The sequence below is a fragment of the Vanellus vanellus genome, assembly GCF_965231255.1.
Source record: "Vanellus vanellus genome assembly, chromosome: 24".
NCBI classification, from domain to species: domain Eukaryota; kingdom Metazoa; phylum Chordata; class Aves; order Charadriiformes; family Charadriidae; genus Vanellus; species Vanellus vanellus.
In genome coordinates this window covers 2256882-2283442 of record NC_138929.1, presented here as the reverse complement: position 1 = coordinate 2283442, position 26561 = coordinate 2256882, and the positions used below count along the sequence as shown (strand labels likewise).

Genomic DNA, 26561 nt, shown 5'->3' with positions numbered 1-26561 from the left:
TCAGACCGGGAAAAGGAAATTGGGGAATAAAGCAGATCCTCGCCTGCTTTTTAGAGAGAAAAAAAAAAAAAAAAAAAAAAAGAAAAAAAAGAAAAAAAGAACAACAAAAATACTGGCTAAGGTTTTCTACTCTCCCTCCCACAAGCAGCTTTTAAAAATGCCCACGATAAACTGCAGATTCAAATGCTGGTAGTATCAACAGCTGCATTCATAAAAATGAAATGAAATATACTCTCAAAACCCTGCACCTCCTCCTTTTTTTTTTTTTTTTTTTTTTTCCTTGGCTTATTGCTGACAATCTCAGATAAGCGAGGGACCGTTCCTCAAAAGCAAAAGTCTCATTTGAGAGGAAACGAGAGATTCTGATCCTTCATGTGAAAAGAAGAGGATGCGTGATCGGGGAAGCAGTAAACAGCCAATTCGTTTCGGAGTTGCTCATCAGACTGTTACTACTCTATCGAAAAAAAATAATAATCGTTAATGGGTTCCCCTTTTTACTGGAAAGACCAAGAATACAAAAAGGAAGTATTGGGGAATGTTTGACACCATTTTATTAATCTTCAACTGCAGTGGAAAAATATAACCTTTTACAAGTGCCGTCTTGTGTAAGCTCAAGTCAGTATATATATATTTTATATAAATTTCTTTTTTTCCTTTTTTTTGTTTTTGAAGTGCAGCAAGAGACCAATACCACATTAAATTTGATCAAATAAAGAGCACAAAAGGCCAAGCAGTTTCCAAATGGCATTTTATCAGATTTTGTTTGAACATTGAATTTATCCTCATTTTGCAATCCAAAATATTACCTGAAGTTTTATTTTGTTTTTCAACTCTTTGGCACAATTTTTGTGGGTGTTCGGGCTGCTACAGTACAAGTCAGGAGAGATCTTTCCCTTTGCGTTCTCACTGCCAATTCGGAGCACTTAACGTTTGCATTTTTGTTTTGTTTTTAAGCCTGAAATCTTGTTTGACAATTTATTTCTACTCCCTCTAATGCAAGAGTTTTGTTTTTCCCCCATTTCTACATTCACAGTTGAACAATATTAAGGAAGGAAAGGCGCTTTGATGAAACGAGATCATGAAAAGCGTCACTCAGAACGGGAGCTCTGAACATTCGTCAGTGTTTCCCTAAAATAAAAAGCCCTAAAGAGCGACTTTCCTTTTTTTTTTTTTTCCTTTTTTTTTCTTTTTTTTGTTTTTTTTTTTCTCCTCTTTTCTTTTTTACATCTCTTACGCTGCATCAGTAGACTGAACTTCGGTTAGTTTATGAAATGCAACAGCTAACCCTTTTTTTTTTTTTTTTTTTTTTTTTTTTTTTTTCTGGGAAAAGATAAACTGCAATGACTTGAAGTTGAGAATGTGGATACCGCCTCATTCACACACACTCACTCCTCGACTGAAAATCCTTCACCCCTTTCCTTTTATCCCATACACCGACAGCATCGTGCGGCGAAGGTTCCAGCCGGCGGCTGGAGACCCCGGCTCCATCTCTCTCCAGCAGCCAAAGCCAGACCTCAGCCAAAAGAGCACCACAGTTGAACCCAGTTTCCTCTCCTCCAAACCGGCCGTTCCCCTTCCGCGCCGGAGAAGCCAAGTCCCGGTCTGTCGGAAGAAGCGACTCGCTCGTTACTCGGGCAGAAATCGGTCGTCGCCTCTTCCCGAAGACGGCCGACGTCAGGTTTTTCTACGCAAGTCAGTGCTTGGCTCGCTCACAGCGCTGCTGCTGTTGCTGCGGCGGGATTTTCAATGTGGTGTGTTTCAAGCCTCACTCACTCATCCTCTCATTCCCAAACATTCAGCATCCGTGCACACTCCTCACTTCCGGGTTTTTTCAAAAGATTGGAGATTTCCAGTGGGGGTCTCGGGTGTCATCCCAATGGTAACAGATCTGCAAGCAAAAAGGGTCTGTCAAAAAAAAAAAAAAAAAAAAAAGGCCCTCCAACACCACAAACCCCCATATTCAGGAGATAAAAGTAGCAGTCTAGAAAAAATTGATGAAAAGAGATAGGATAGGGATACTAAGGAACTTCTCGAGGTGGGGCGACAAAGCTGTAACAGACTTATCCTCCCAAACGCAGATACAGCATCGCGCCCCCCCTCTCCAACCCTCTCCTTTTAACAGGCGCTTCGGTAGAACTCGGAGTGTCTCAAGTTGGGAGACCCATAAGGACCATCGAGTCCCACTCCCCGCTCCTCGCCGGACTGCCGGACACTGAACCGTACGACTGAGAGCGTCATCCAGACGCTCCTTGAATTCCAAGCAGGACCGAGGAGCCAACGGGCTTCAGTTATACCGCACTCGGAGGAGCGCAAGAGGGTCCCCGAGGAGCAAAGGTGACGCATTTCACAAGGCAAGGAGCCCCCAGGTCTGCATCTGGCCTGGTGGAAGCCAAGCGGTTCACCGCGTTTCTCGGTTTGTGTTTGTTCTGATACACAGGACCACAGATGGGGCTTGTTTACGGAAAAATAAACGAGGAACAACCTTCTCGAGAAGAAGGCTTTTGTGAAGCGTCTCGCTCAGACTCAGGAGTTTAGCCAATTTCATAATTATGCAACATGAAAAGGAGGTGGGTGTAATCCCTTACCAAGCTTGATTCTTCAGTTTTCTCAGTTCTTTAGTCGCCCAGGTAGCGAGGGTTTTTGTTTTGTTCGTCTTGGATCTTCTTCCTTCAGTTAGCAGTTCATGTATCATGGGTCTAGCTTCTACTAATTTCAGTACATCTTTCCCAAACGCTGTACACAAATCCCTGAAGAAGAAAGAGAGGCTTTGAGGCTGAGTGCCACAAACAGATGTGCCGGTACCACTCTGATCAGCTCTTGCTAGCGAAAAGAAATCTGACTCACAGCTAGTGTCCTTTTTAAAATGCTGCATATGGTCACTAATTTCAGCAGGAGGAGAGCCGAACGGTTTTCTGAAATTGTGACTTACTGGAGACATTCAATCTCCTGTCCAAAGACTGATCTCCCTGATGTTCCCATGGGCTCTCCCTAAATGCAATAGAAGAGATTAAAACACCCCTGTCCGAGTTCCTCCGTAGCCAGGGCATCGAGGGCGCTTTGGTTTTAAGCCCAGGTCATCCTTGAAAAAAAAACCCTAGAACTGGAATTTCTGTACCAGACTTCCAACTTCCACTTCTCCCTACTGGTTTGCACCCTGCCAGTTAAACCTCACCTGCGTAACCACTTCACGCCTCGCGTTAAAACACCCAACACCAGACTGCGAAACCCCAGAGCTGAGGTTAAATACTTCAGACAGTCATGAAAACGCAGCTTCAAATATTAAGGCTGTTGCATGAAGATTCCTCTTGATCTAACGAGCGTGCTGAAACGGGATGGGGACGCTTACCCTATCAGTCCAGCTGCACAGGCCACCACGCCGTCGGTGTGATCCTCGTCTCCAGCAATGTGGTCAATGTAAGACAGAATAAATTCTACTCTGGGCTGCACCAGCATCACATCCGCTGCAAGCAAACAGCTTTATTATAGCAGGGTGAGGCACACCTCGTGCTTAACGGTCTGCCCTTCAGAAGGGATTTCCATGTACCCCCAAACAGCCCAAACCCGGCCCCAGAAGAGCTCTCTGAGACGGGGAGGGGAAAAAACCGCCAGCGGAAGAGGAACCATAGCAAAGGGCTCAAAACCCCTTCCCTGCTCATGGCGGCGGAGCGTTTGCTCCCGCACAGACGGGAGCGAACAAGAATATGCCCGTGGACGTGACAACAACCGCGCAACAGCTTATCCGAGCAGAGTTCTTCCCATCTCCCTTCGTCATTTCAGGCACAGAAACCCCACAGGAGGACGGAGGACTCACGGTGCACGTTTTCTTGGTCTCCCTTCAATCCTTGGATGATGCCAGTGTACGCTTCCAGGCAGCCCTCCCTCAACTCATTCAGGTAATCCACCATGTCATAGTCGGACTGGAAAAGCAACAGGAAAGCGCACTGCAGCAACGTCCCTGATGCCGTGCGCACAGCCCTTCCTCATTTACGATTTTAACGAAGGAACTGGAGCGCGCACCGCTGGCTTACCTTATCAACCTGTGCTTGGGAAGCCTGCTGGAGGGTATTCAGTACGACATCCAGGTACTTCTTAAATTCTCCTCCAATGGCAAGGGCAATATCGCCAAACACCGAGAGAATCTGAGGCTTCACGGACCTATGAACATTTTCATTCTGGAAGAGATTTCAGCAACGCCACGTTCAGTTGTACTCCTTTTTAAGGGGGGGAGGAGCTAATAAATCAAGGCATTTACTTGAAATGTAAATCCTTACCCCCAATAAATTTGGATTCCATTCAAATAGTAAGCAAGATAGTTGTCAAACACGAGATCTTCAGAGCATGCCTAACACTTCTGCTTCTCCCACCTCCCACTTTCTTCTCAGCGTGCAAGCCAACTGTTACTAACCGGCTAATGAGAAGGTAAACACTCACCCCCAAGTTCTCCAAGAGCAGCTGCATAACCTCATCACAAAAAGGCAAGATGTTGGATTGCAGGGCTCTGCATAAGTCACCAACCAGGCCCACTGCAGCCAGACAAACCTGCAAATAGAACAGCGAGTAGGACACCCACCCAGTGAGTCAGTCTTCCACACTCTGTCCCTACAGCTTATTAAAGCACCGAGCAGCGGCGAGAGCCTGCAGCCATTAAACCAGCGAGAATAACGACCCTCGCACAGCGGCTGATGAGTCCCTGCTTCCTTAACCATCTACGCCACAACCCTGCGAAGAGCTGAGCTTGCTTCCCCCAAGGGGGAGGGCGAGAGATCCAGATGCCAAAAAAAGTGACAGGTACTCGGTGCGAACCAACACGACCAAATTCATTTGGGGGGTCTGAACTTCCCCCCCCAACGGTGAGTGCCATGACTTGACCTCCTAATGGAAATTCACAGCTTTTTCCTCATCAAGGCCAACTAACACACAGCCACTGTGGAAACACAGGCGTCAAATCAATGAGAGCCTTCTGCTGAATTAAATAGGAGAGAGTTGGAATTTGTGCACGCAGCCAGTAATTAGGGAAAAGTCTATGGGGCTCCAGTTTTGGTTTCAGCACCAGAAGCTGTGGTATCTTACAGACGCACACCTGCCGCACTCAGCATCTGTGAGCGGATGAGAATTTAGGGATTGTGAGCAGAGGGCTGCCTGCTTTGATCTCTACCTGGTACTCAGCATAGTTCTTCAGTCCAATGCCAAGGAACGGTTTGAAGGCATCCATGTACTTCAGAAACTCTCCACCTAAGACTGTGCACAGAAAATATTCTAGTTAGAAAAAAATCCCCATCAATGACTGCTGGAGTTCGACAAAACAGAAACCCACCATTATATTCCACCCAAACCCAGTAACTGCATGTTCCACAGAAGCGCAACAAATCAATTCTCACACAAAAACTGAGCACCAGTAAAACGTGTCCGTTGTCTGGACTAAACGGAGATTCGGAAGCACTCAATTCCTTGCAGACCTTTGGAAACAGACAACCCCTTCTCAGGCTCAGAAAGAACATCGAGATCTTCCTGACCGAGCAGACCCATCAGAAGGGGAACGCCGTGGCGGCACGCTGCAGATGGGGTTCGGCACTGTTATGGTGCTTCCCATCAGCTGAAAACTCTACGCCTTTTCACATCACTCTACTGCCACAACAGCCGTAACAGGTTCCTTTTGGAACCAGCTGCTCAACCTCTTCAGAGCCACGCGGTTCGCGCAGGGCACTCTTCAGTATATCTAAGTAATATTTGAAGTAAAATATTTGGGCCCTTCTCTGCCGGCTCCTACCTTCCCCAGGTCTCTTGCTTTACTAAGGCTGTGCATGGAGACTCATCTATCCAGAAGCGAAAAGGTCTTTACCCCAAGAGGATACACGTTTTCACTTTTACTTGCTGGTTGGCTTGCAATGAACCCACTCAACCTCCCCATTCACTTCCCAGCTCCCTCCGGCAATCCCACTAAACGTTCCCAAGAGCGGTCAGAGCGGTACCCGCCAAAGACCTGCTCTCCAAAACACGCTGGTGTGGGAAGGGGCTACTCCAAAAACCCCAAACCAACTGCTGCACTTACAAAGCATCCTGTGTTCTCAGAGCAATCAGGCACGTACTTCCACTAGAAACAGGTTCTGCCACCTGCTCAGACCCTCACAAGCTACCCAGAATAAAGCCTCAAGAGAGAGGGAAGACCCAATGAGCCTCCTTACAAACCCATCTCCCCGAAGACCCATTCCCAAATCACACGTGGCTTTTACTGGAGACAGGGCAGGGCTGGCAGGCAACGGGGTTACACGCAGACTTTCAGCAGCGCCTCAACTTTCACACTCACACGTCGCATTTGACGACAGAGCGCGTTCCTGCAGCTCCAGATGATGCCACAGTCAGCACCTTCTAAACCCGAACCACGAAGCTCAAACTGCCCGGAATACCACAACCCAAATTGTATTTCACTTCACTCCTTCTGACCCACTCTAACGCTGATCTGTGCCACCGTGATTTCTTTTAAAGAAGAGCAATGACTGTAAATCCACCGCTGACAAAACTCCACAAAACCACCGCGGGTCACAGGCAGCGGCAAGTGTGAATCATTAAGATCACGTTAAATGCGTCCTGCGGCACGAAGGGACCAGGTTCCCACTGTGCCGGGCACCGCGTAAAGTAGCGCTAGGGTGGTTTTTTTTCTGCTGGCAGAATTTGCATTGTAGCTACGTTATTAACAGAAAACAAACCATCCATTCACGAAACACAGCCTAGCGTAACCGGCCAGCCTCAGCTTCGCAGATCGGTGTGGCGAGATGTGCGGTCAAAACCACACCTCAAGCAAAACCTGGAACTAATAGTATTTTTCGCCGTGTAGTCAAAAAGAGAAGGAAGCAAACCGGTTCTGTCCCAGCTCTGCCTTCCCCCAAAGACAACCTCGCTCTGCAGCGCGACACCGACCTTCTACCAGGGTGCTGACTGCCATCAAGGCATCCTCCTGCACGCCCCCCGAGCCCGCCGTGCTCTGGAACATTCTCAGCAGAGACGCCATCACCACGTCGGAGATCTGCAAAGCATCCTGGTGCTGGACCTTGCGGAGGACGTTCTGGGTGGGAAAGGAGAAAGAGATGGGAATTGCTTCCATCTAGGCGAGGCTGGATGGCGTCTCCACATCCCCTGCGCTAGCTCCGAACACTCGTGACCGCTTTTTGGGCTGCTAAAAAGGAAGCTGCTGTTTGAACTCCACTGCTGCAAAAATATGCTTTGTCAGTGCAAGCGCAAAGTCCCATTCATTTCAGCTGCATTCAATTTTCCAGCTACAGAACAAGCTGAATTTACCTTTCCTGCTGCATAGGCTATTCTCCGGGCTTTCCATTTGTAAGCTGGCATTAAATGTGACCAGCCCCAATTTGGCCCAATAAAAATAATAAAAAAACCCAACCAAACAAACAAGAAGCCCTTTTCCATCACAGCAATGTGACCGCAACCTCTTACTGCCAAATATGGGTCGCGCATAAGCTTTGCTTCTAAACCACAGAATTAAACTCCAGAAGCGCTGGTTGTTAAACTACGACACGAGCGTGTCCTTACCGCAGGCAAACCTCTCCCACCCAAGACTAACGGAGAATCAATTAACATACAACCAATGCAAAACACATTTAGAGGAACGTGTTTAGCACTGGGGTGTTTGAAAAGCAGAACTGGTTTCTGGACGGAGCAGCGGAGGCTGGTGAGCGCACATGTGCTCCGTGTGACCCGGCGAGCAGGAGGGCCAAGGAAACACCCCAGGTAAGTACCTGAGCTTAACCTACACTCCGCTCCTCCTGTACAGTTCCGACCGTCCCCTCCAGCACATGAACTACAGAACACAGCGCTGATGTACCCTTATTTAAAATAAATTTGCATTTTCTGTGAAAAGAGAAAGAGTGATTCCGCAACCTGCAGAGGAAAATAATTATTTCAAGTCTGATTCCTCAAACTGAGTCACCCCAAAGAGATTGACTTTGACTGTATAAATAATTGGTCTTGATTTTCTCGTTCCTTTTAAACACTAACAAGTGTTTTTCTTCTGTTGGATGTTCATAATTGTATTTCCATCAAAGAGAAAAATCTATGTAACAAAACAGTATATCTGACTACGTAACGCTGAAAAATGTCTCTGCTGATTTTTACTTCGTGGTATTCGAGTATCTGCTGCAACTACTGTAAATACTTACGGTTCAGATTTTGCGATAATGAAGAAACACACATTTACAAATTAAACCTAGAACCTAGCAGTTCAATTCCACCTGTACTACACTTCCCACAGGCAGAGGTGTCCTGAAAGAGATCAGTGGTCGCGCTGTGCCGAAAGGAGAGATTCTCGACACTGAGGTCCCCCCATTAAAGCCCACCATAAGGACAGATTATTCCCATTATTTGAAAAATTGCCCTAAAAATTGGAGAGCGAAAGTAACAGCTGATGCTATGGGCTTTTGAACAAGAAGGATGAAGTTAATGATTTCTCAAAACAACCTAGAGAGAACACCCAGGAGACCTGCTAACCTCGCGTAAGAGAACGGGAAGCTAGAACCCACAGAGCCAGGCTGTCACCCGCGGGCGAGGAACGGAGTCCCTTTCCTGGGCTAACCGGGACGGAAAAAACTGCAGAGAATGTGTAAGACCACCCAACAAAGGAATAAACCTGAGTAGAGGTGGGTAATCTTCTCTGCTTTTATTTCAGATTACACCCCAGAAGAAAACGTTCCTTTCTTCTCCGAGCTGCACGGGGCTGTGTTGACACCGAATCTACGTCTGTTGTAATAGTTTTAAAGCCCTGTAACTGTTACGAAGCTGAACATGACAGCACAGGACCACCCTCCCTGCAGCGCACGCAGGAAAGCTGCAATATCCAGTTCCACGGATTTCAGAGGATGGTCTGATCAATCTCCTGAGTGGTTTTTTTTGGTGGGAGAAAAAAAAAAAAAAAAGCGGCTGTTTTCAGCAGACTTTGTAGGAGTAAGCAAGGAACTGAAATGCGCTAGTACTCCAAGTCACACGGGCTGTTCATTACCAGATGTTTAATTTCAAGGACACTCAGTGCATTTTAATTAGTGCCATTTTAAATAAGAACACCAACCACAAGAGGCAGATGAACAAATTAAAGCCGTTATGGAGTTTTTTGGTCTGTGCCAACCAAAGCGATTGTTCAGCCTGTAGCCAACATAAGAGCCAATCTGAAAGCACATACAATCTTTAACACGCCACATACAGTGTTCTTTATTCATACTGCCCTAAATTTTATCAGTCGTACTCTACTGAAGCCTTCTGAACCTTGTATCACCTCCCACGTGTCAGCTGGGACGCAAGATCCCATTTCCTCATTCAGATCTCATCAACAAGACCAAGTCTGCATCCTCGGGGGCACAGAAATGCCTCCAAAACCGCCTCTCCCATACCCACAAACACGGGAGGACAGGAACTTACCTGTAGAGTAGCACAAAGAAGAGACTGAAGATCATTGAACTGGATTCTGTCGGAAGTGCTCTGGATGTGAGACTGAAAAAGAGCAAAACCCGGCACGTGAAAAGCCTGCGTGGCAGTCCGTGCGAACCCAGCAGATTTTGACAGCGCCACGAGTCGCAGAGATTAAATTTTAAATATTTGTTTCTTCAAATTTAAGACAAGAGCAAGCTTAATATATCTAGCTATCTATAAAAAAAAAAAAAAAGAAAACGCGTTATACCATAATATATGCCGTCAGCAACAAAACTCATTTTTCTACTGTAGATGAAGAAGCCGCAGCACATCATCACCACCATCACACCTACTGAGCTTCCTTAAACCCCTGCCCGTAACGGGGGTTTAGAACCCGCGTTTACCTACCTCCATCTGCAGCACTTGCTGAAGTCGTTCCATGATGACCAGAGTTGTCTTTTGGACAGCAGGGTAACAGTCCTTGGCACTGTTTTTCACTATTTCCATCAGAGATTCATACGCAGAACTCCTCAAGTTATTCTGGTGTCCGTCAGGCCTGTAACAGAAGGAATGTATTTGCAGCTCCCAGCGCTCAGGCTTGCTTAGAAACAGACTTTTTTTTTAGTAAATCGGTAACAGCTAAATTTTTGTGTTGTGACAAGCAGAAGCACTTGCATTGCTGTATTCCAAGACTCGAAAGTAAACGAAATTTGGGAAGCGACTTTTGGAACATTTTTTCATTTGCTATTAATAATGACTTCCATTATCTCCAGTCACTGGCAGCAAGTACAGGAGCAGAAAAAGCCTCAAACCCGCATCTTCCAGCGTGCCTTTATCCTGCCTGGGAGGAGACGGTCTCAAGAGGTGAGCAGCATACATTGCTGCCTCTCCGCCATCCCTCCGAGATGTTGGCGAGGGTGTTAAATTTGAAATAAAGACAGCCGAGATCTGCGCTAAGATGACTGATGGGCTTCAGAGCCTTGAGCTAGACACTACGCTTCTGGTTGGATGTAAATTAGACAGGAAGAGTTTAGACTTTGAACCGTTCAGACAGGGACACCACTTAAGAAGAAGCAGTCCTGCAGCAAAAGGCTTCAACTGACGATTGAACCGATCCAAGGATTGAATTCTGAGCTGTCAAGATTTACGAGACCTTCAAGGCAGAACATGACTTCAGCATTACCCTTATTTTTGCATCTGCAGGACCAAGAAAAAAAAATATTTTGCCTCGTCTATTTATATTTCAACTGAGTTGGGAAAAGGACAGTGCCCAGCCTAACTAGGTCCTGGGCTCTTCTGGGAGCACCGGGGGCCACTGTAAACGGCTGTAACACTACAGCAACAACCACGGTAAAATGAACTGTACGATACACCCAGATTTCTAATTACGTCTCGCTGCGATCCTGATTATTCAGTGGCCTTGTAGGCAACCTTGAAGAGTCTTATGACTACGGTACAAAGACGTGCACAGTCTTACACCACGCTCGGAGACTTCAAAGTAAAACATGGAAGAGGCACTCTTGGAGGAAACCCCAGACTTGCAAAAAGCAGATACGGACAAAATACGGAGAAATTATTCTGCGTCAATAGCTTTCTCCCTGGGAATTAGCATTCTATATTCCACCTGATAGCAAAACCACAGTATGATAAAACATCATTCAGATCTAAATGGCAAGAGAAAGGACCAACAACCTGAGGTAATAATAAAAAAAAAGCATCTTTGTAGAGCTTAAGCCAGCTGGTTTAGCGTTACCTATCTGCGGTCTCCAGAAGTTTCTGAACTATTAGCTCAAACGAAGAGGATAAGCAGTAGGTCGCTGGTTCTTCCTGATCATCAGCTACATCTGCAGCTTCATAGGCAGCTTCAGCAAGACTAGAGAAGGCCTGAAACACGGAACAACCACTTCTATTAGTCAAGTGACTTTACCCCTCACAAGTCCAGAAACATGTATTCCCAACAGTTTTCATCCTAACAAAAAATACCCAAACCAAAACAAATAAACCCCAAACAGCTGCAGGATTAACAGCTCCCTTCAGGAACAGCTAATTGTTTACTGCGCTAAACTCTGGTGCCACCGCGGTTGAAAATTTTAAAGCCTTAAACCATAACGTTAACACCCAAGGCTGTCTGCAGTCAAACTCAGCACAGCGTTACTGGTCTCAACGACAGACAGCTGTCAAGAATCAAACTGAATAAAGGCAGGTTGCTCGAACCTCGCAGGGTATTAACAGATTCTACCCACTACCCATCATCATCGTCATCATCCCAAGTTAAAATCCTGGTTTAGATACGGCAGAGGACTGCTCAAATTCCCAACTGCAGAGCAATTGTAACTGCTCTGAGACACAGGTGCATTAGAAGAGTTGAAGGCCTCCCGATTTTCATTTCGATCTAAAAACGTATAGTAGTCATCGTCTTCAGAAGACAAAAGCCACAGCTACATGGACTTTTGCCAGGATCAACAGATCGGGGATTCTGTGCTGACTAGAAGCCTTCAAACCTCTGTAATACAAAGAGAATTCATTCTGTCATTTCTAAAACTTGTTTTGACATGCAAATACTCATCTCTAGCTCAATTCTGATTGAGCAGCTCTCTTAAAAGGCAGTAAGGGACACATCCTCTTTATAGTGAAAGATCAGATACGCTACTTGATAGCAGACATGCATCGAGACGATGATACAACTGAAGTTAGCAAACCAACCCAAGGGACTGCAGCTCCGTAAGCGAACAAAAGAACTCGTGCTCCTCAACTTCGTTCTGGAACCACTGCAGAAGCAGGCTGAGGCAATGGGAAACAAGGTCTCTCATGTCTCCCTTAAAATTAAGGAGGCAATCCAGCTGCTCCCAAGACAAAAGCTAAATCCCAGCATGCCTCTTCAAAAGAGCTATCACACCTGTTAGCAAGGACAGTTTCCACAGCATTTTCAAACCAAAGGCAACTTCTACACTCAGTGAATATTAGCATTTTTCACCTTAAGAATCCATTTCTTCCTTTATTTATTCTTTCCTGCCAGAGCCACAAAACAGACTTGAGATAACTTACAAGAAACAACCGTTGTGGGCGCTGGCTGGCCGTGCCATGAGTCAGCTCTGAAATCCATTTAAGTGAGTGAGTATATATACGTGTGTGTGTGTGTCTATATACATATGCGCGTGTGTATTCACATATACGAATAGGAGCTGCGTTCCCCTTGCTGACAGAAACTTATACGCCCAACAGCAAAGGGACTGCCTTACCCAGCACACGTTGGAGGCCACTCTGGGCTCAGCGCTCAGGCCCTCCATCAGACACTGCAGCAGCGGCGCGAGGTAAATGTCATTGATGGCAGCTTCAGGAAGCATCTCACAGATCCTGCCCACGGTCCAAGCAGTCGTGTCTCGAACCACAACACTGGGGTCCTTCATTAGTTCTATTAAAGTTGGCATTGCCTAAGAACAGAATTGCAGTCAGGAGAAAGATGTGATCAGATGGAAATAGGAATTTGCCACCGTTTCTGATTTCAATGTGTTGACTTTGAGCTACCAATAGAGCGAGGAGGACAGGACAGTCTAGATCCAGTTATGCCACTGTTCTGATATTTTAAAATCCATAAAGTTATTTCCCTGGGGTAAGACTTGAGAAATGAGGCATCTGGAGTTGGGTATTCTGAAGTCCTGCACGTCCCTGCGATTCAGACCTACATAACCTGCCCCAAGCCCACCAAATCTCTCTAAAATATGATTAAAAGGTGGCATCCTTTCGCTTTTCCTCTAATTAAGAACAATGTGCAAAGCAGGTGTCTTCTAAATAAATCAGAAAGTTTTTGCTGTACAAGCCTTCAAGAAAGCACAATGAAACTTACCTGTATGACTAGTGGTTTGAGCTGGTTAGGCTCTGGTCCTTCCAAAATGCACCCAAAAGCCATCACAGCTGCATCTCTGTATCGCCAGTCTGGATTTTTAATGTGTTCTTTAATAAAGGGCAGCACATGAGGAACAATGTCATCTTCACAGCAGGTCGCCAGGAGCATGAGGCAGACTCCTGCTGCTTTGCAGGGGTTCCAGTCATCGTCATCATCGTTTTCATCCTAGGAGGAGAACAGCAACTCTGGTCAGTCTGGGGGAAAATATCCCTTACCACGCACAGGCGGTGGCACCCTGTTGGATCTACAGCAAGTAACACTGCCTTGTGACCAGGTGTTATGGTTAGAAATTCATAGACTCACAGAGTAGTTTGGGTGGGAGGAGACCTTTAAAGGCCATCTAGTCCATCCCCCTGCCATGAGCAGGGACATCTCCAGCCAGATCAGGTCGCTCCGAGCCCTGTCCAACCTGAACTGGGATGTTTCCAGGGATGGGGCATCTCCCATTGCTCTGGGCAACCTGGGCCAGGTCTCACCACCCTCAGCATAAAATATTTCTTCCTTGTATCTAGCCTAAATCTTCTCTCCTTTAGTTTATAGCCATTAACCCATGTCCTATTGCAACAGGCCCTGCTAAAAAGTTTGCCCCCCTCTTTCCTGTAGGTCCCCTTCAGATAACAAAAGGCTACTAATAAGGTCTCCCCGGAGCTTCTCTTCTCCAGGCTGACCCCCCCCACCTCTCCCAGCCTGTCCTCCCAGCAGAGGGGCTCCAGCCCTCCCAGCATCTCCGGGGCCCCCTCTGGCACCACTCCAACAGCTCCGTGTCCTTCTGCTGTGGGGACCCCCCGAGCTGGAGGCGGCACTGCGGGGGGGGGGGGTGTCTCCCCAGAGCAGAGCGCAGCAGAGGGGCACAATCCCCTCCCTCGTCCTGCTGGCCACGCTGCGGGGGACGCAGCCTGGGATTCCGGTGGCTTTCTGGGCTGCCAGCGCATATTGCCAGCTCGTGTCCAGCTTTTCACCCCCCAGCACCCCCAGTTCTTCTCAGCAGGGCTGCTCTCCATCCCTTCATCCCCAGCCTGTGCTGGTACCTGGGTTGCCCCAATCCCAGTGCAGGACCCTGCACTTGGCCCTGTTGAACCTCATGAAGTTCACATCAATTCAGTTCTGGAAGTATTAGCTACATCTCCAACAGTTACTCGCATCATCTGTACCTTTCCGTCCTGGTGTAAGGCTGCTAGCTCTTTACTGACGCACCTGCAGTGGCCTCATACATCTTCCAAACTGCTTCTCTCTCATCTAGGTTGAGATTTTGTTCCTTTGATCCATGCCATCGCCTTGCAGAGTGGCCCCGCTGTACCAGTTAAATAGCTCCTTCCCCCCTGCCTGTTAGCTCACTTACCGAATTTCTTTGAAGCTGTGTACCTGTGATTGTCTTATCTGTTTTATCTTTCCTGTTTTAACAGGCACTTTAGAACCTCCTGCAATTTAAATCTCTGCATCCAAGTGGACAGCGGTACAAAATAAACAGGGAAACAATTCCCTGGATTCACTAAGAGCACTAAGCTTTTTCCCAGTTCATCGCAGCAAGCCAAACGAACTCCGTCCTATATGGCTTCATTAACAGTTTGTTTTATAATTAGACCTGCTGTAACAAGTGATTCCATTAATTTTGATTAGACTGTGAAACACAGTCCAAACAAGTCCCTGTAAAGTGCTTAATAAGGACTAAATAAACACGGACTTCACAGTTCAAAAAGTAAAGCTCAAGAATTCCAGAAATTGGATCTCTAATGACGCAGAGATGGTATATTGGTTTTAATTTCACAAACATTTCCTTAGGAATACAGATAACTATCAAACCTCTTCAGAAACCATAAATACAAGCGTGTGCTAACAGAATTCAGCATTAAAAAAAAAAAAAAAGACACTGCATGCAGTCTCACAGTCTCAGCCGTTAAAAAACGATGCATCATTCAGTCAGAGTGGTGCATGATGTCTCATCACAGACCAAGGACTGCCACTACAGCTGCACTGAACAAAACTGCTAAAAACTACCCGAGGTGACCTAGAGCACCTTTGGGACCGCGCGCGTCAAGAAGTCACCTATGGAAGGGAGCAGTGACCGCCACTGACACTTTGCTCCTCCATGGAACGGCGGCATCACTGTCCCAGAACTTGAAACGCAGACACGGTACATATTTTTTGACGTGCAGCAGGGATTTTGCAACTCACCTGTTTTGTTAATGTTTGTGTTAGAATTGGGACCAAATACTGTAGTGCTCCCTTGGCATAAAATTTGCTAGTGTGCTCTGGAGGCCTTCCTTGCTCTGCTGCCTAGAAAAAAAGGTTACAAAATGATTCTCAGTGGCTATACAGGCACGAGGTCTGAATTATGAACTCCAGGAGATACAAATTCTCTTTTGCATGCTTTCCTCTGCTTCCCAACACAAACTTGAAGTTACCATAACATGCAGGAACCTCAAGGACACCCTGCAACAATCCCAGTTAAATATTCAATAAGCAAGTTCCATTTGACATTCCATACCCGTATAGAGCCCCTCTTCACATGGTACAACCATAAATATTTTCAGTTTGCAGTTATGTATAATTAACAAGTGACCCCAAGCAGAAGCAGCAAAAGGTCTTCAGCGTATAAACTAAACCTACGTGCTGCCGACTGTCCTTTTATCCTTGCTTTTTCGGGCATTCAACATAAATATATATTTAGCTACTTTTAAAGATGGATATGATTCATCTAGAGCCCTTCAAAGTTTAAGCTATTATTGATCTCTACAGCTAATTTATGCAAGCAGCATCTGCATGCAGAACAATACCTCAAATTCATCTCCAGCCCCATCCATTGTAAGGGATAATGATTACTTTTATTTCATCCCATAATTTTATACTTAACTCATAAATAATGTATTATACAGAACGTGATCAATCCTTTTGCGCACTGGGGTAGGACTAAGCCCCTCATGCCTGTAACAGACCCCAGAAATTTCACATGTCAGCGTAGCAGAGTCCACCAGACCTCCAAGACAGCAAGTAATTCAAGAAATGCTCTCCCTTCAACGTGGTACGCGTATCTCAACAATTCAAGACGCCATCTTAATGAAGCAATAGCTTAAAGATCTTTATGATACTGAGAATTTTGTGGTATTATACTGTGCCTAGTATACATGCTTAATGCGCATTTAGGTTAACCGCACAGGAGTAGCTCGAGTTGACTTTGGAACGCTAAAAAGAAATCAGGTAGCTGTCACGTACCGTTTGCAGAAAACTAGCACTTGTATGTCACAGTGTGTTCTCATCAAACCTGTCAGAGAATCTTTATCTCAAGCAGTTTCAATTCCCAGCCAGGCTGGCGTTAAAACCATTTTGCTCACTTAAAAAGGCAGTTCATCCTAATCTAATGTAGTAAGCAACGCGGGCTATATTCAAGCTCCACTAACAACTTTACGTTAGGCTACAGGACTGAGAAAATAATCCAAAGATTTACTAAAGGGAATTCCAAATGACGGCCCCTGTGCAACCTCAGCTACAAGCTTCGCATTTACCTTGAACGGCAGAAGAAATTACTCGTAGCTGAGCCCCACAGCTCCTAGCGCCCAGGCCAGCAGCGAAAAGCAAAGCCGGGTACCACGACGCCACACTGACGTCTGCAGCGCGCGGAACACCCGCAGAGGCAGCGGCCAGCCTCGCCGGCTTCGTGCAGCCTCAGGTCTCAGCTTCCGTCACAGACACGCATCACAGCGCATCAGAGTGGTGCATGATGTCTCATCACAGACCCACAACCGCCGCACAAGGGGCTCAGATGGGCTCTCCTCCACTACTCCACTCAGGAGAACAGAAGGACTTCCAGACACAGTTCAAAGACATGATCCCAAACACGATCACAGGCATTCGCCACTTTTCAGCGGTCATTCGCGAGCTCACCTCAGACGCTTCTATAGCCAAGTCCATCTCTTCATCACAGACGTTTGACCAGAACTCTATTCCCTGTAGAGCCACCTCGTCTATGTCACTTTTCATTGCTTCAATAGTTATCTTTGGAAACATGAAAGAAAGGAGGGGAGAGAAGGACATTTTAGCAAGTTATTTCTCCTGAAAAACGTGCCCCAGCTTTTGGCCAACTGGTACGAGAGTCAAAATTGTCTGGAATCGGATGCCACATTAGAGTTACTGTTCTTGAAGACAATCTCCTCATTTAGAAGTTTATCAGCTATCAGCACTTCAGGAGGACTGCAGAGCAACTCAAGTCATCTGCACTGTCCTGACTTTCGGAGTCTCAAGTCCAAAACACCTGATGCTGGTTTTACAGATTTTGCTAAGAGAAGGGGATTCCCCGCATGCAGTCATAGCCACAAAAAAAAAAAAAAAAGAAAACCAAATTAGGAATGTAAGAAAACTTTTCCTCTTGGATTAAGACAAAGGAGCACAGGAAGATCAGACAACTACGTATGAGAAACCTGAGTACTCACAGCAAAAAGCGCAGGACCCATGTATGTCTCCATATACTGGTAATAAAGGGACATTATCTTCACCAAATTCTGTAAGGCAGCCACTCGTACCTGTCAGCAGAAAACGGATCGAAGATGTGACCTCGTGACCTTTTCGAGTGCTCTGAAAACCAAGCACAGTTGTAGCCTCCCACAGTTTAATAACTCAACGTTTCTGCTGATTTAGTTTACTCTGTACCTAATAAAGTCTTTCACAAACAGCAACTGAAATCCTCCTAGTAGTTTACTACTTCTGACTTTTAAGTATAAAACTCATTTTGTCTGAGTACGTACATGTGCACTAATCGTTTAATAGAATACAGTTTACTTCATGTAACACTTTTGAAGCGGTTTTTGACGCTAGAGGTTCTAGCCAGCTGCCCCTGAAAGGTGCAGTGACAATCAGAGAACGTATTTTCACCCACCCTTGCATCATTTTCACTCACCCTTGTATCTGGACACTGCGTTGCTTCACAGACTACTTGCATAATAAAGTGCCTTTCAGACTAGAAGAAAGAATAAAAGAACATTAGAACTGTCTTACAAAAGCATTAAAAGTCTTTGCAAACCTTCCTACAGAGGATGTATTTTGAGTCTGGACCAGTACAATCACTCACACAGCACTGCTAAAGATCAAGGAATAGCGCAGGTTACTATTCGCTGCAGCATTTTAAATCATTTCTTCCCCAAGACGGGAATCCCAGGCTTCCATTTTAAGAAGCGCTTAACAGGCTGTCCAAAATAGAAAGATACAGCAGAATTAAAGACACTAGCTTTTCTTGTAAAAACAAAAAAACAAAAAAAACCCACACAAAAAAACTAAGAGAAGAAGAAAAAAAGAAAGAAAGAAATTCTACTGTTTCCTGAACCATTTCAGCAATTGCTTCAAAAACCCTCAAAACTCAGAACTCAGTCAGGACATAAATTTCTTGAGGGGCAGTACCTGGACATTCCGGCATTTCAGCAGGAAGGAACAGACTGGTGCCCCCGTGCCATTTACAGCACCACAGCCCAGGAGAAATAGGGTCTGAACAGGTCATGCACAGCCCATCTCACACTCTGAAGGACTCTACTTGACCCCCATCAACATCCACTGAGTAGCTGACTGGGGAGTTTTCATTAAAAGACCTTCTAAACTGAAGGTTCAATATTAATTCCATCTTCCCCATACTCTCCCTGGTCGAGACCTAGAGGATGGACTTAATCCGAGAAGCAAAAGAAAAATCAATAGATTTGTCTGCTCTGAAAAGACTCTCATTCGGAAGCCCCTGTTCTGAAGACTCTTACAGGCCTTCCTCCCCCAACAATTCGCAGAGGCAAAGTTAAATCTGGATCGCTGCCACACCACTTGAAAGAAAGTGCTGATCCAAGCTTGTACTCTTACAGCAGCGTTACAGAGCAGAGTTTGATTAGGAAGCAGAGCATCTAACAGGCTAAAGTCTAAGGTCAGTTCAAATTTATCCAAAAAAAAGTCAAAGACGCTTCCTTTCCATTGATGAATCTCTGAAGATTTCCACGGCATTTCTGCATTACAACAAGAACATACCGGATTTACAGAAATGAATCCAAGTCTCAGTTGCAACAGAATTATGCATCAAAATTCAGCGTGGTGCATGATTTCTCATCACAGACCGTGGATTCAGCCCTTGCGTTTTAGGCCAAGAATTGTTACCCCCTCACCTCTTTGTCAAAGTTTGCTTTGGTGAATTCCAAAGAGTTCAGGAGTGCATTAGTAGCTGCTAGCTTCACATTGTTGCTGGGCTCTTCCTTTCTCATTCCCTGGATGATGGCCGTCAGGATCTCATTGGATTTGTCCTGAAGTTGCTCTGGATCCTAAAAGAAGGGTTGATAAAGTTATTTGCCAACTGAAAAACCTTCTCCATATTTTAAAGTAACCTCAGACTTGATCCCGAAATCTACAAGCAGAAGTTTTAAGACATTTAGGCCAAGAAGCCCTTTGTTCACTGGGAGGACCAGAACACCAGTACAGGGAATTCACACACCACGATGTCTTTACAGCTTCTGGGACAGGAAAGAGAAGGCTGAAGGTACAAATACTCCAGATATTCAAGTCATAAATGCCAAATAAACTCAACTGTTTCAAATAATAGGTGACCAAGCTTGCAACTACTTGACTTCATTCAATTGGCGGTTAAAAAACACCGACTGTTTTCCCGTTCCATTATATACTGGGCAGAGTCTATGCCAGCAGTTGTGGTTGATACTTTTATTGATGAAGCTGCCAATCTTTTTTTAGACACAGGGCAAAAGTATAGTGCCTAGACCAGCAGCAAGGACAGGTAACTGTTAAGCACTCGAGGTTTAAAGAATAAAGCTAAGACTAATAAGACTAAAGATTAATTTTTCTTCGTGGTAAATTTAAGACCGCAAGAGCCCCAAATAACCGTAATAATTGTTACATCAGAATTTATCCCAAATTACAGTCACAAACTGTGCCACAATGCAACTGACAAGCTACAAAACTCCAAGAGGGATCTTGGTTACAAAATACCCAAGCAGCAAGCCAGGGCATCCAAAAATCCAGAGGCCAACGATACGCACCACCCAAGGAAACAAGGAACACGCACCCAAGCCTCGCACAGGCTCGGAACAAACAACGCTCGACCTGGAGCGCTCCCTCCCTACGGCTGTGGATAGATTGATTTCCGCTTTTATTTCACTGACCCTCCACGAAGCAAGCGACCTCCCCAGTGAAACCAAACCCTGCAGCCTGATGAAAAGCACCAAACAGAAGATTTCTCTTTCCACCTCACTATACTGAGACTCGACCAGCGATACGTCGCGCGTACGCTCTCTGGGGCATTCAGCGGCACCAGAAAAGCAGCAGCTAATTTTGCTTTTTGGTGGTAGGTCAGACAGCACACAGGGCTTTTGCAAGCAATTCAGATCAGATACTTGATGCAACACATCGCGATACTGCTGATAAAACCATAAGACCTTTTCTAGAAGGTGCCTTAAATAGGTAAATTTTTTTGCCCGTCCTACATTAAGAATAAAAGGACTCCTCACACACGGTGAAGGTAGTTGTCAGGTTTCCCCAACACAGAAAGGAATCAAACACTTACAGAATCATAGAACGGTTTAGGTTGGAAGGGACCTCAAAGATCATCTAGTTCCAACCCCACCGGCAGGGTCACCTTCTACTAGACCAGATTATTCAAGCTGGATGCTCAGCTGAAGTTTTGTAACAGAACCCCTCACCATCGTATGACCGCAGCCACAGACGGACTTAAATCTGCACCTTATGAAAGATGACCTGGATTTGTGCTGCGAAAGCAGGTCAGCCCTCTCAGCCACCGTCCTCGCGTGTTTACTGCCCATGGCTCTGTCAGCACAGAGACGTCCTCCGGACAGGTATTACAAGAGAGCCGCGGGGAAGCAGTACAGCCTCCTGGATATAGAGGCATAAGAAAGGAAAGGCCAGAAGAGGAGGGGCCAGCTTTTAAAATATACTATAAAACACACTCAAGATAAAATAGTACTTAAGATATACTCACGATATCCTGACAGATGTATCCAATGGCCTCCAACGTTGACTCTTTCATGTGCTCCGTACTGTGCTGATTCGTAACGTTCGCTACCAACTGGGGAATGAGTTCGGGCCACTGGTTCATGGGGATCTCGGCGCACGCGATGCCAGCCACGCACTGGGAGGCTGAGCTGGGCCGGTACGTCTCTGTACCCAACGTCTGCAAAACCTGCGGGAGAGAGCAGCGGGCGACAGTTTGATGTCAGTGACCAAAGAGACGGGTGGGCGCTGGTTTGCCACCAAAGCCTTCGCTTGATGTTATTCCAAACACGCCCCTTCCCCAATGAAGCAGTTCGCTCGTTCTGCCTTCTCCCACTGCAAACGAGGTCGCGCCCACGGACAAATAAAGTTTGAAATGAACTTGGCCATGGCTGCCCCTTTCAGGAAGTGAGATACAGCTGTGTGATTACACGTACGTCTACCACATCCTTTAAATCCCATACACAATGCTATGCACCATAACGCGCAACAATGACTCACTGAACAATTCCTCCCGGCTTGTATTATATGGCAAAATTGTGAGAGCAAAACAAACTGTGGTTTAAAAATGCTCCTCCCCAAATACCGGACTGTTTAAGATAATCTGAATAGGACTGAATAATTTTCTTCCATTTTAATTGCAACCAATCAGAAGAGTGATTTTTTTTTTTACATTTCAATAATTGTTTCTTTAAAAAAAAAAAGATGAAGGGGCGCATATTTGTTTCACCATTTCCAGTCATATATCTTCGTTTTCCATATAACCACTTGACAAATACTGTATTTCTAATGACAGAAAACAGTAATAAACTGGTTTTTAAAGCTTCAGTACATAACATAACATACAATATGACAGCCATCATTAACAGCGTAACTTCCCCTTTAGCTATTATCAATGTAAATAAAAGACTAAAGTTGTATCATCATTACTCGTCCAACCTTACTGTGCTATATACGGATCCTGTTAACACGTAAACATTGCATAAACTGTACAGCCAACTTGTATCAATTACAAAGTGCTGCGTACAGCTGAGCCCACCTTTGTTCTCATTAGCCAAAACCACACTAAGCCCCCCGTTCTGCCATTGAAAGTCCTGAACTTTAACTATCAAAGAGCACAGGAGCCCTTCAGGCAAATTCCCCACCTGCGTGAAAATTTAAGATGGTTTCTTATTCAGAACTTGCAAATTTTTGGCCATATTCTACTCTTAAAATTTGCTAGGCCTCATGTAAACACGTGTTCAGACAGAGAGTACGCCTCAAAGGTGTTAATGTGGATTGTAAAACCGTTGAGGAAGCTGTTCAAGTATAAGACAAAGCAAACACCAACCCAGTTGCAGTCGCCCAGCGGGGAAGCCGTGCCCGTTGGCTCCCACAATCACACAAGACTATTCAGAGGCTCCTTGTAAAAGTATTTAGCGGTGTGAATTTAAAAGCAGCAGCCTCGTACCTGTTTGGTGTTCTTACCCTAATAATTCTACAGATTAAACATGCTATAAGCAACAAAGTACCCAAGCAAGTGCAGAAGATGTTGCCTGTCTCACGAAAGGGAGCAGCCAGCCAACGGGCGACTCCTTGGGTGGAAAAGGACGGACAAGACGCTCATCGCTCACGCGAGAAAACAACAGGCGGAGAACCAAAAAGTCACCAAACTTACGTAGTTCTTGACTTCCCGGCGGGCGTTGGCGTCGATGGCCAGCCATCTCTGTTGGTACTGGGCCTTGATGTCGGGGTCCTTGGATGTCAGGGAGTTCTTGATCTGCAAGCCGGCCGCCACGCGGGCAACTTGGCTGTTGCCGGGGTTTGCCAGCACTCTGGACAGTTCCACCAGGAAGGTCGGCTGCGGAGAGAGCAGGGCTCAGCACCCACCCCTGCCCGCGCCGCCCCGCCAACCGCGGGGGGGAAAGATCCCCATTCACCCCAAAAAACTGAGACCACAACTGGCTGAAGCTCCCTCTCTACCAGGCCAACAGCAAACCGCTGCCACCGCGCAACGACGGCGGCTCTATCCTGAGATTACGGGTGTTAAGCTCCTAATTAGAACCGCTGGAAAGCGACGTAAGTAGGCATTGACTTTGCTAGATTTTTTTTCCAGCTTACTTGAGAGACTGTTACCTCTGGTGCTCCTGCCTGCTTTAAGTATTCCTTTAAATAAATTACTCGGGTCGTATGCCAAGATATGTATTTTCTGGATGGATATCAAACATGGCGAAGAGTAACTCTCTGCTACTTATTTCCTTGCTTCAAGGCAAACACCCAAACTATAATCTAACATGGGAATTGTTAAAATGTGAAATCAGACACTCCTCCGGTGCATTACAAATAGGTTTGTAAGATCACAACCTCGCTTCTCTGCAATCAAAGGTACATAGACACACATGAAGATTACCCCCCGCAAAAAGCACGTGGGTGTGGATAAAAATACCTGACATCGGTGCCACTTGCTTTTGGTGAGAGCTAGCGAGAATTGCCTCCGCGTTTAAATCCTTTCCTCACTTGACAGCTTTACATCTCAGAGACTTCCGCCGCGTACAAGACACGGCTAAAGTTTCAGCAGCAAAGCTTTTCCATTTCGCTGGCCCTATAAAGCGTTTTGCCTACTGAGAAAACCTTTCTAGGAAATAGGGGAAACAGCTGCACCATGTTCAAAACTGTCTCACGCCGAGCAGTAACACGGTTTTCCTGAGAACATTTAACATACAGTTATATGTAATCTGTTTCTATAACGTTAGTAACAGAACTTAAGATACATACAAAGGTTTTTACGGCATCAAAAATAGCCATTTTTAAAACTAACAACTTTCAAAAAGTTCAACAGAAACATAGGATAAGTCCAGTATCTTGGATTTCCCATTTTCAATGACCAAACGCAGCTCTGCAAAAAAAAATGTAGTACTCTTCAACATTCAAATTGCAGAATTCGGTAACAAAAATGTGGGACAACTAAAACTGATGAGTGTAAGACATTAGGAATACTCTGCAATTTTAATGCAATAGACAAAAATCCTACAAATGTACCACACTAAACCGCTTCCCAACCATCAAGATTGCTCACGTTTTATATATTGATTTTATTGAGTGAAGAACCATTCAAAAGTAGTTCACAGGACAAAATAAAAGCGTTGCTGCCACCTTTGAGAAGAAAACTGTATTAAAATTCAAAGGTGAAGAAGTGCCCTTGGATTTCTCACTCATAAATTAGCAAAAAAAAAATAAATTGCCTTTTCATGGAGCTTTAAGAATAATTCCAGCTAAAAATGAGAAGCATTACATTAAATCTTCCACACTTAAAACTCAAAGCAAATGCAGATGCGTACGACCTCAGCTCTCACACCTACAGAAGTGTCAATGAAAAGCTCAGAAAAGGGTCTAAATTAACGACGGGGAGGAGGAGGGGATGGGGAAGAACAATCCGCTCTGCAGGTGCGCCTCCATTAACCAACTGGGAGATCACATCCAGCTCCGGGTGCTGGGTCTGCACCTCTCCCTTGACCCCGTACCTCCTTCCTCTCCCCACCCCAACCCCATCCCTCTCCCCGGGGCCAGCCGGGGCTCTCGCAACCCCCAAGTGCTGCGATGGGAGCAGCCCCCAGCCCCACATCCCCACTCTCCTGCCTCCTCCTCCTCCTGCAAAGCTGAGCCGCGAACGGCCCTCGCAGCCTATGTGGGGCTCCTCAACGCCTGCCCTTCCCCAGGCTGGACCAGTTCACGTCCCCATCCCACACTGGGGCGTGAATTTTTAGCCCCAGCATAAGCTCCGCTTCCTCTGCTCGCTGCCTCGACCCGCCTTTCGCAAGGCAGCAAGAATTAAAACCTCGTAAAATTGGCGTATCCCTCAGCTGTTTTAAAAGCCTGAACCCAGGATCGCGAGCAGCTCCAGTTCATCGCCCTGAAATACTTCACGTAACACAGCCCAGGAGGCTTCAGCCTAATGGGGAGGGCGGGGGGGGATCCTCAGACTTAACAAACAGCAATTCAGAGAATTTTGACTCAAACCCAACATTTAGCACAAAGGTTACGTCGATCCTGACTCTGAGGGATGCCTCACACGCCTTTAAGTGGAGCGAGGGAGATAAAGACTATGGCTTTCCCAGTTCACACCAGTGGGGACCAGTGTACGTAAACACTTCCAAAACCGGCAGGACGCCGGCGTCGCCTGGGCCGATACCGCCGGTGTGACACCCCCGGGCAATGCCGGGGCCCTCCGGGGCCACCACAGACCCTTCCCCTCCCGGGCTGGGGCTGCAGCCCTGCACCTTGACTAAGCAAAAACCCTCCTCCGCCCTTCAGCCTTCCAGCCCGTGGCCGAAACGTGAGTTTTGGGGAGGTTTTTTCCTCCTTTTAGGGGTTTTTCCTCCTCAGAACCTCACAGGGGGAGCTCCAGGCCCAGCTTCCCGCCTGCCCGCTGAGGCTCCCCGCCCTCCCTCGGGCCGCAGGGCCCTGCCCTCCCCTCACGCCCCTCTTCCCCGGGCTGACGGGGCTCCGGCGCTGCCGCGGTGCTCCCGCCCCGCCGATGCGGAGGGAGAGAGGCCGATGGCGGCGCGGGGAGGCGGGAGCGGGGCCGGGCGGCGCCCGGGGCAGCGATGGCCGCGGCCGCACATGGCCCGCGGCCGCTCCCGCAGCTGGGGCGGGTCCTTCGCCCGGCGCCGCGTTCTTATTGGTTGAAGGGAGCAGAGGACGCGCTGCTATTGGCCGGGCGCGGCGGCCCGGCGCGGGCAGGGTAGGCTGCGCTCCATGGCGGTTCGGCCGGGCCGGGCCGGGCGGGGCGGGGGGGGAGGGGAAGGGAGCGCCCGCCACCGGCCCCGGTCCGTCCCCGCCACCTCCGGTCCGTCCCCGCCGCCCCCGCGCGCTCACCAGGTTCTCGATGGCCGCCTGCTCCAGGAACTTCTGCGCCGCCTCGAGCTCGGAGCGGTCTGCGGAGGGGATGGTGGGGGGGGGAGAAGCCGGGAGGAAAACCGGCGTCAGTCAGCGGGAGCGCGGGGCCCGACCGCCCGGCGGACACCGCGACCCCCGGCCCCGCTTCCCACCCGGCCACCACGCGGGCCTTCCCCGCCGCCGCCCACGCCCTTCCCGGGGCCGCCGCCTTGGCCGCCCCAGGGGTGCGCGGCCCCCGCCCCGCCGGGCCTACCCGCCGCCCGCCCTGCCTCCCTCCTTCTTTCCCTCAGGCCGCCGCCCGCCCGCGCCCTACCCGGCGAGACCGTCTTCTCCAGGATGGTGATGAGCTCCATGGCGGCGGCGTGGCGGCTCCGGCGGCGGGGACGGGGTGGGGGGGGAG

General features: G+C 47.2%; 1 protein-coding gene across 3 annotated transcripts; it reads right to left on the bottom strand.

Moving 5' to 3' along the window:
- Positions 1 to 533: 533 nt before the first annotated feature.
- On the bottom strand, positions 534 to 26561 carry KPNB1 (karyopherin subunit beta 1; the record flags this gene model as incomplete). 3 transcript variants are annotated; one of them, XM_082494792.1, is made up of 22 exons in its annotated part: positions 26475 to 26548; positions 26141 to 26199; positions 22944 to 23126; positions 21276 to 21476; positions 19438 to 19590; positions 18204 to 18263; positions 17740 to 17829; positions 17195 to 17305; positions 15488 to 15589; positions 13256 to 13480; positions 12651 to 12842; positions 11165 to 11295; positions 9820 to 9967; positions 9421 to 9492; positions 6916 to 7060; positions 5156 to 5238; positions 4432 to 4539; positions 4029 to 4172; positions 3812 to 3917; positions 3347 to 3461; positions 2586 to 2747; positions 534 to 1888 (listed from the first exon to the last, which is right to left on the bottom strand). In XM_082494792.1, coding segments are annotated over exons 1-22 (2631 nt in total). In that variant the 5' UTR covers positions 26515 to 26548. The 3 variants fall into 3 exon arrangements, with proteins under 3 accessions (XP_082350918.1, XP_082350920.1, XP_082350919.1); XM_082494794.1 differs by lacking the exons at positions 26141 to 26199; positions 26475 to 26548 and adding an exon at positions 23712 to 23915; XM_082494793.1 differs by lacking the exon at positions 534 to 1888 and having other exon boundaries at positions 2582 to 2747; positions 26475 to 26561.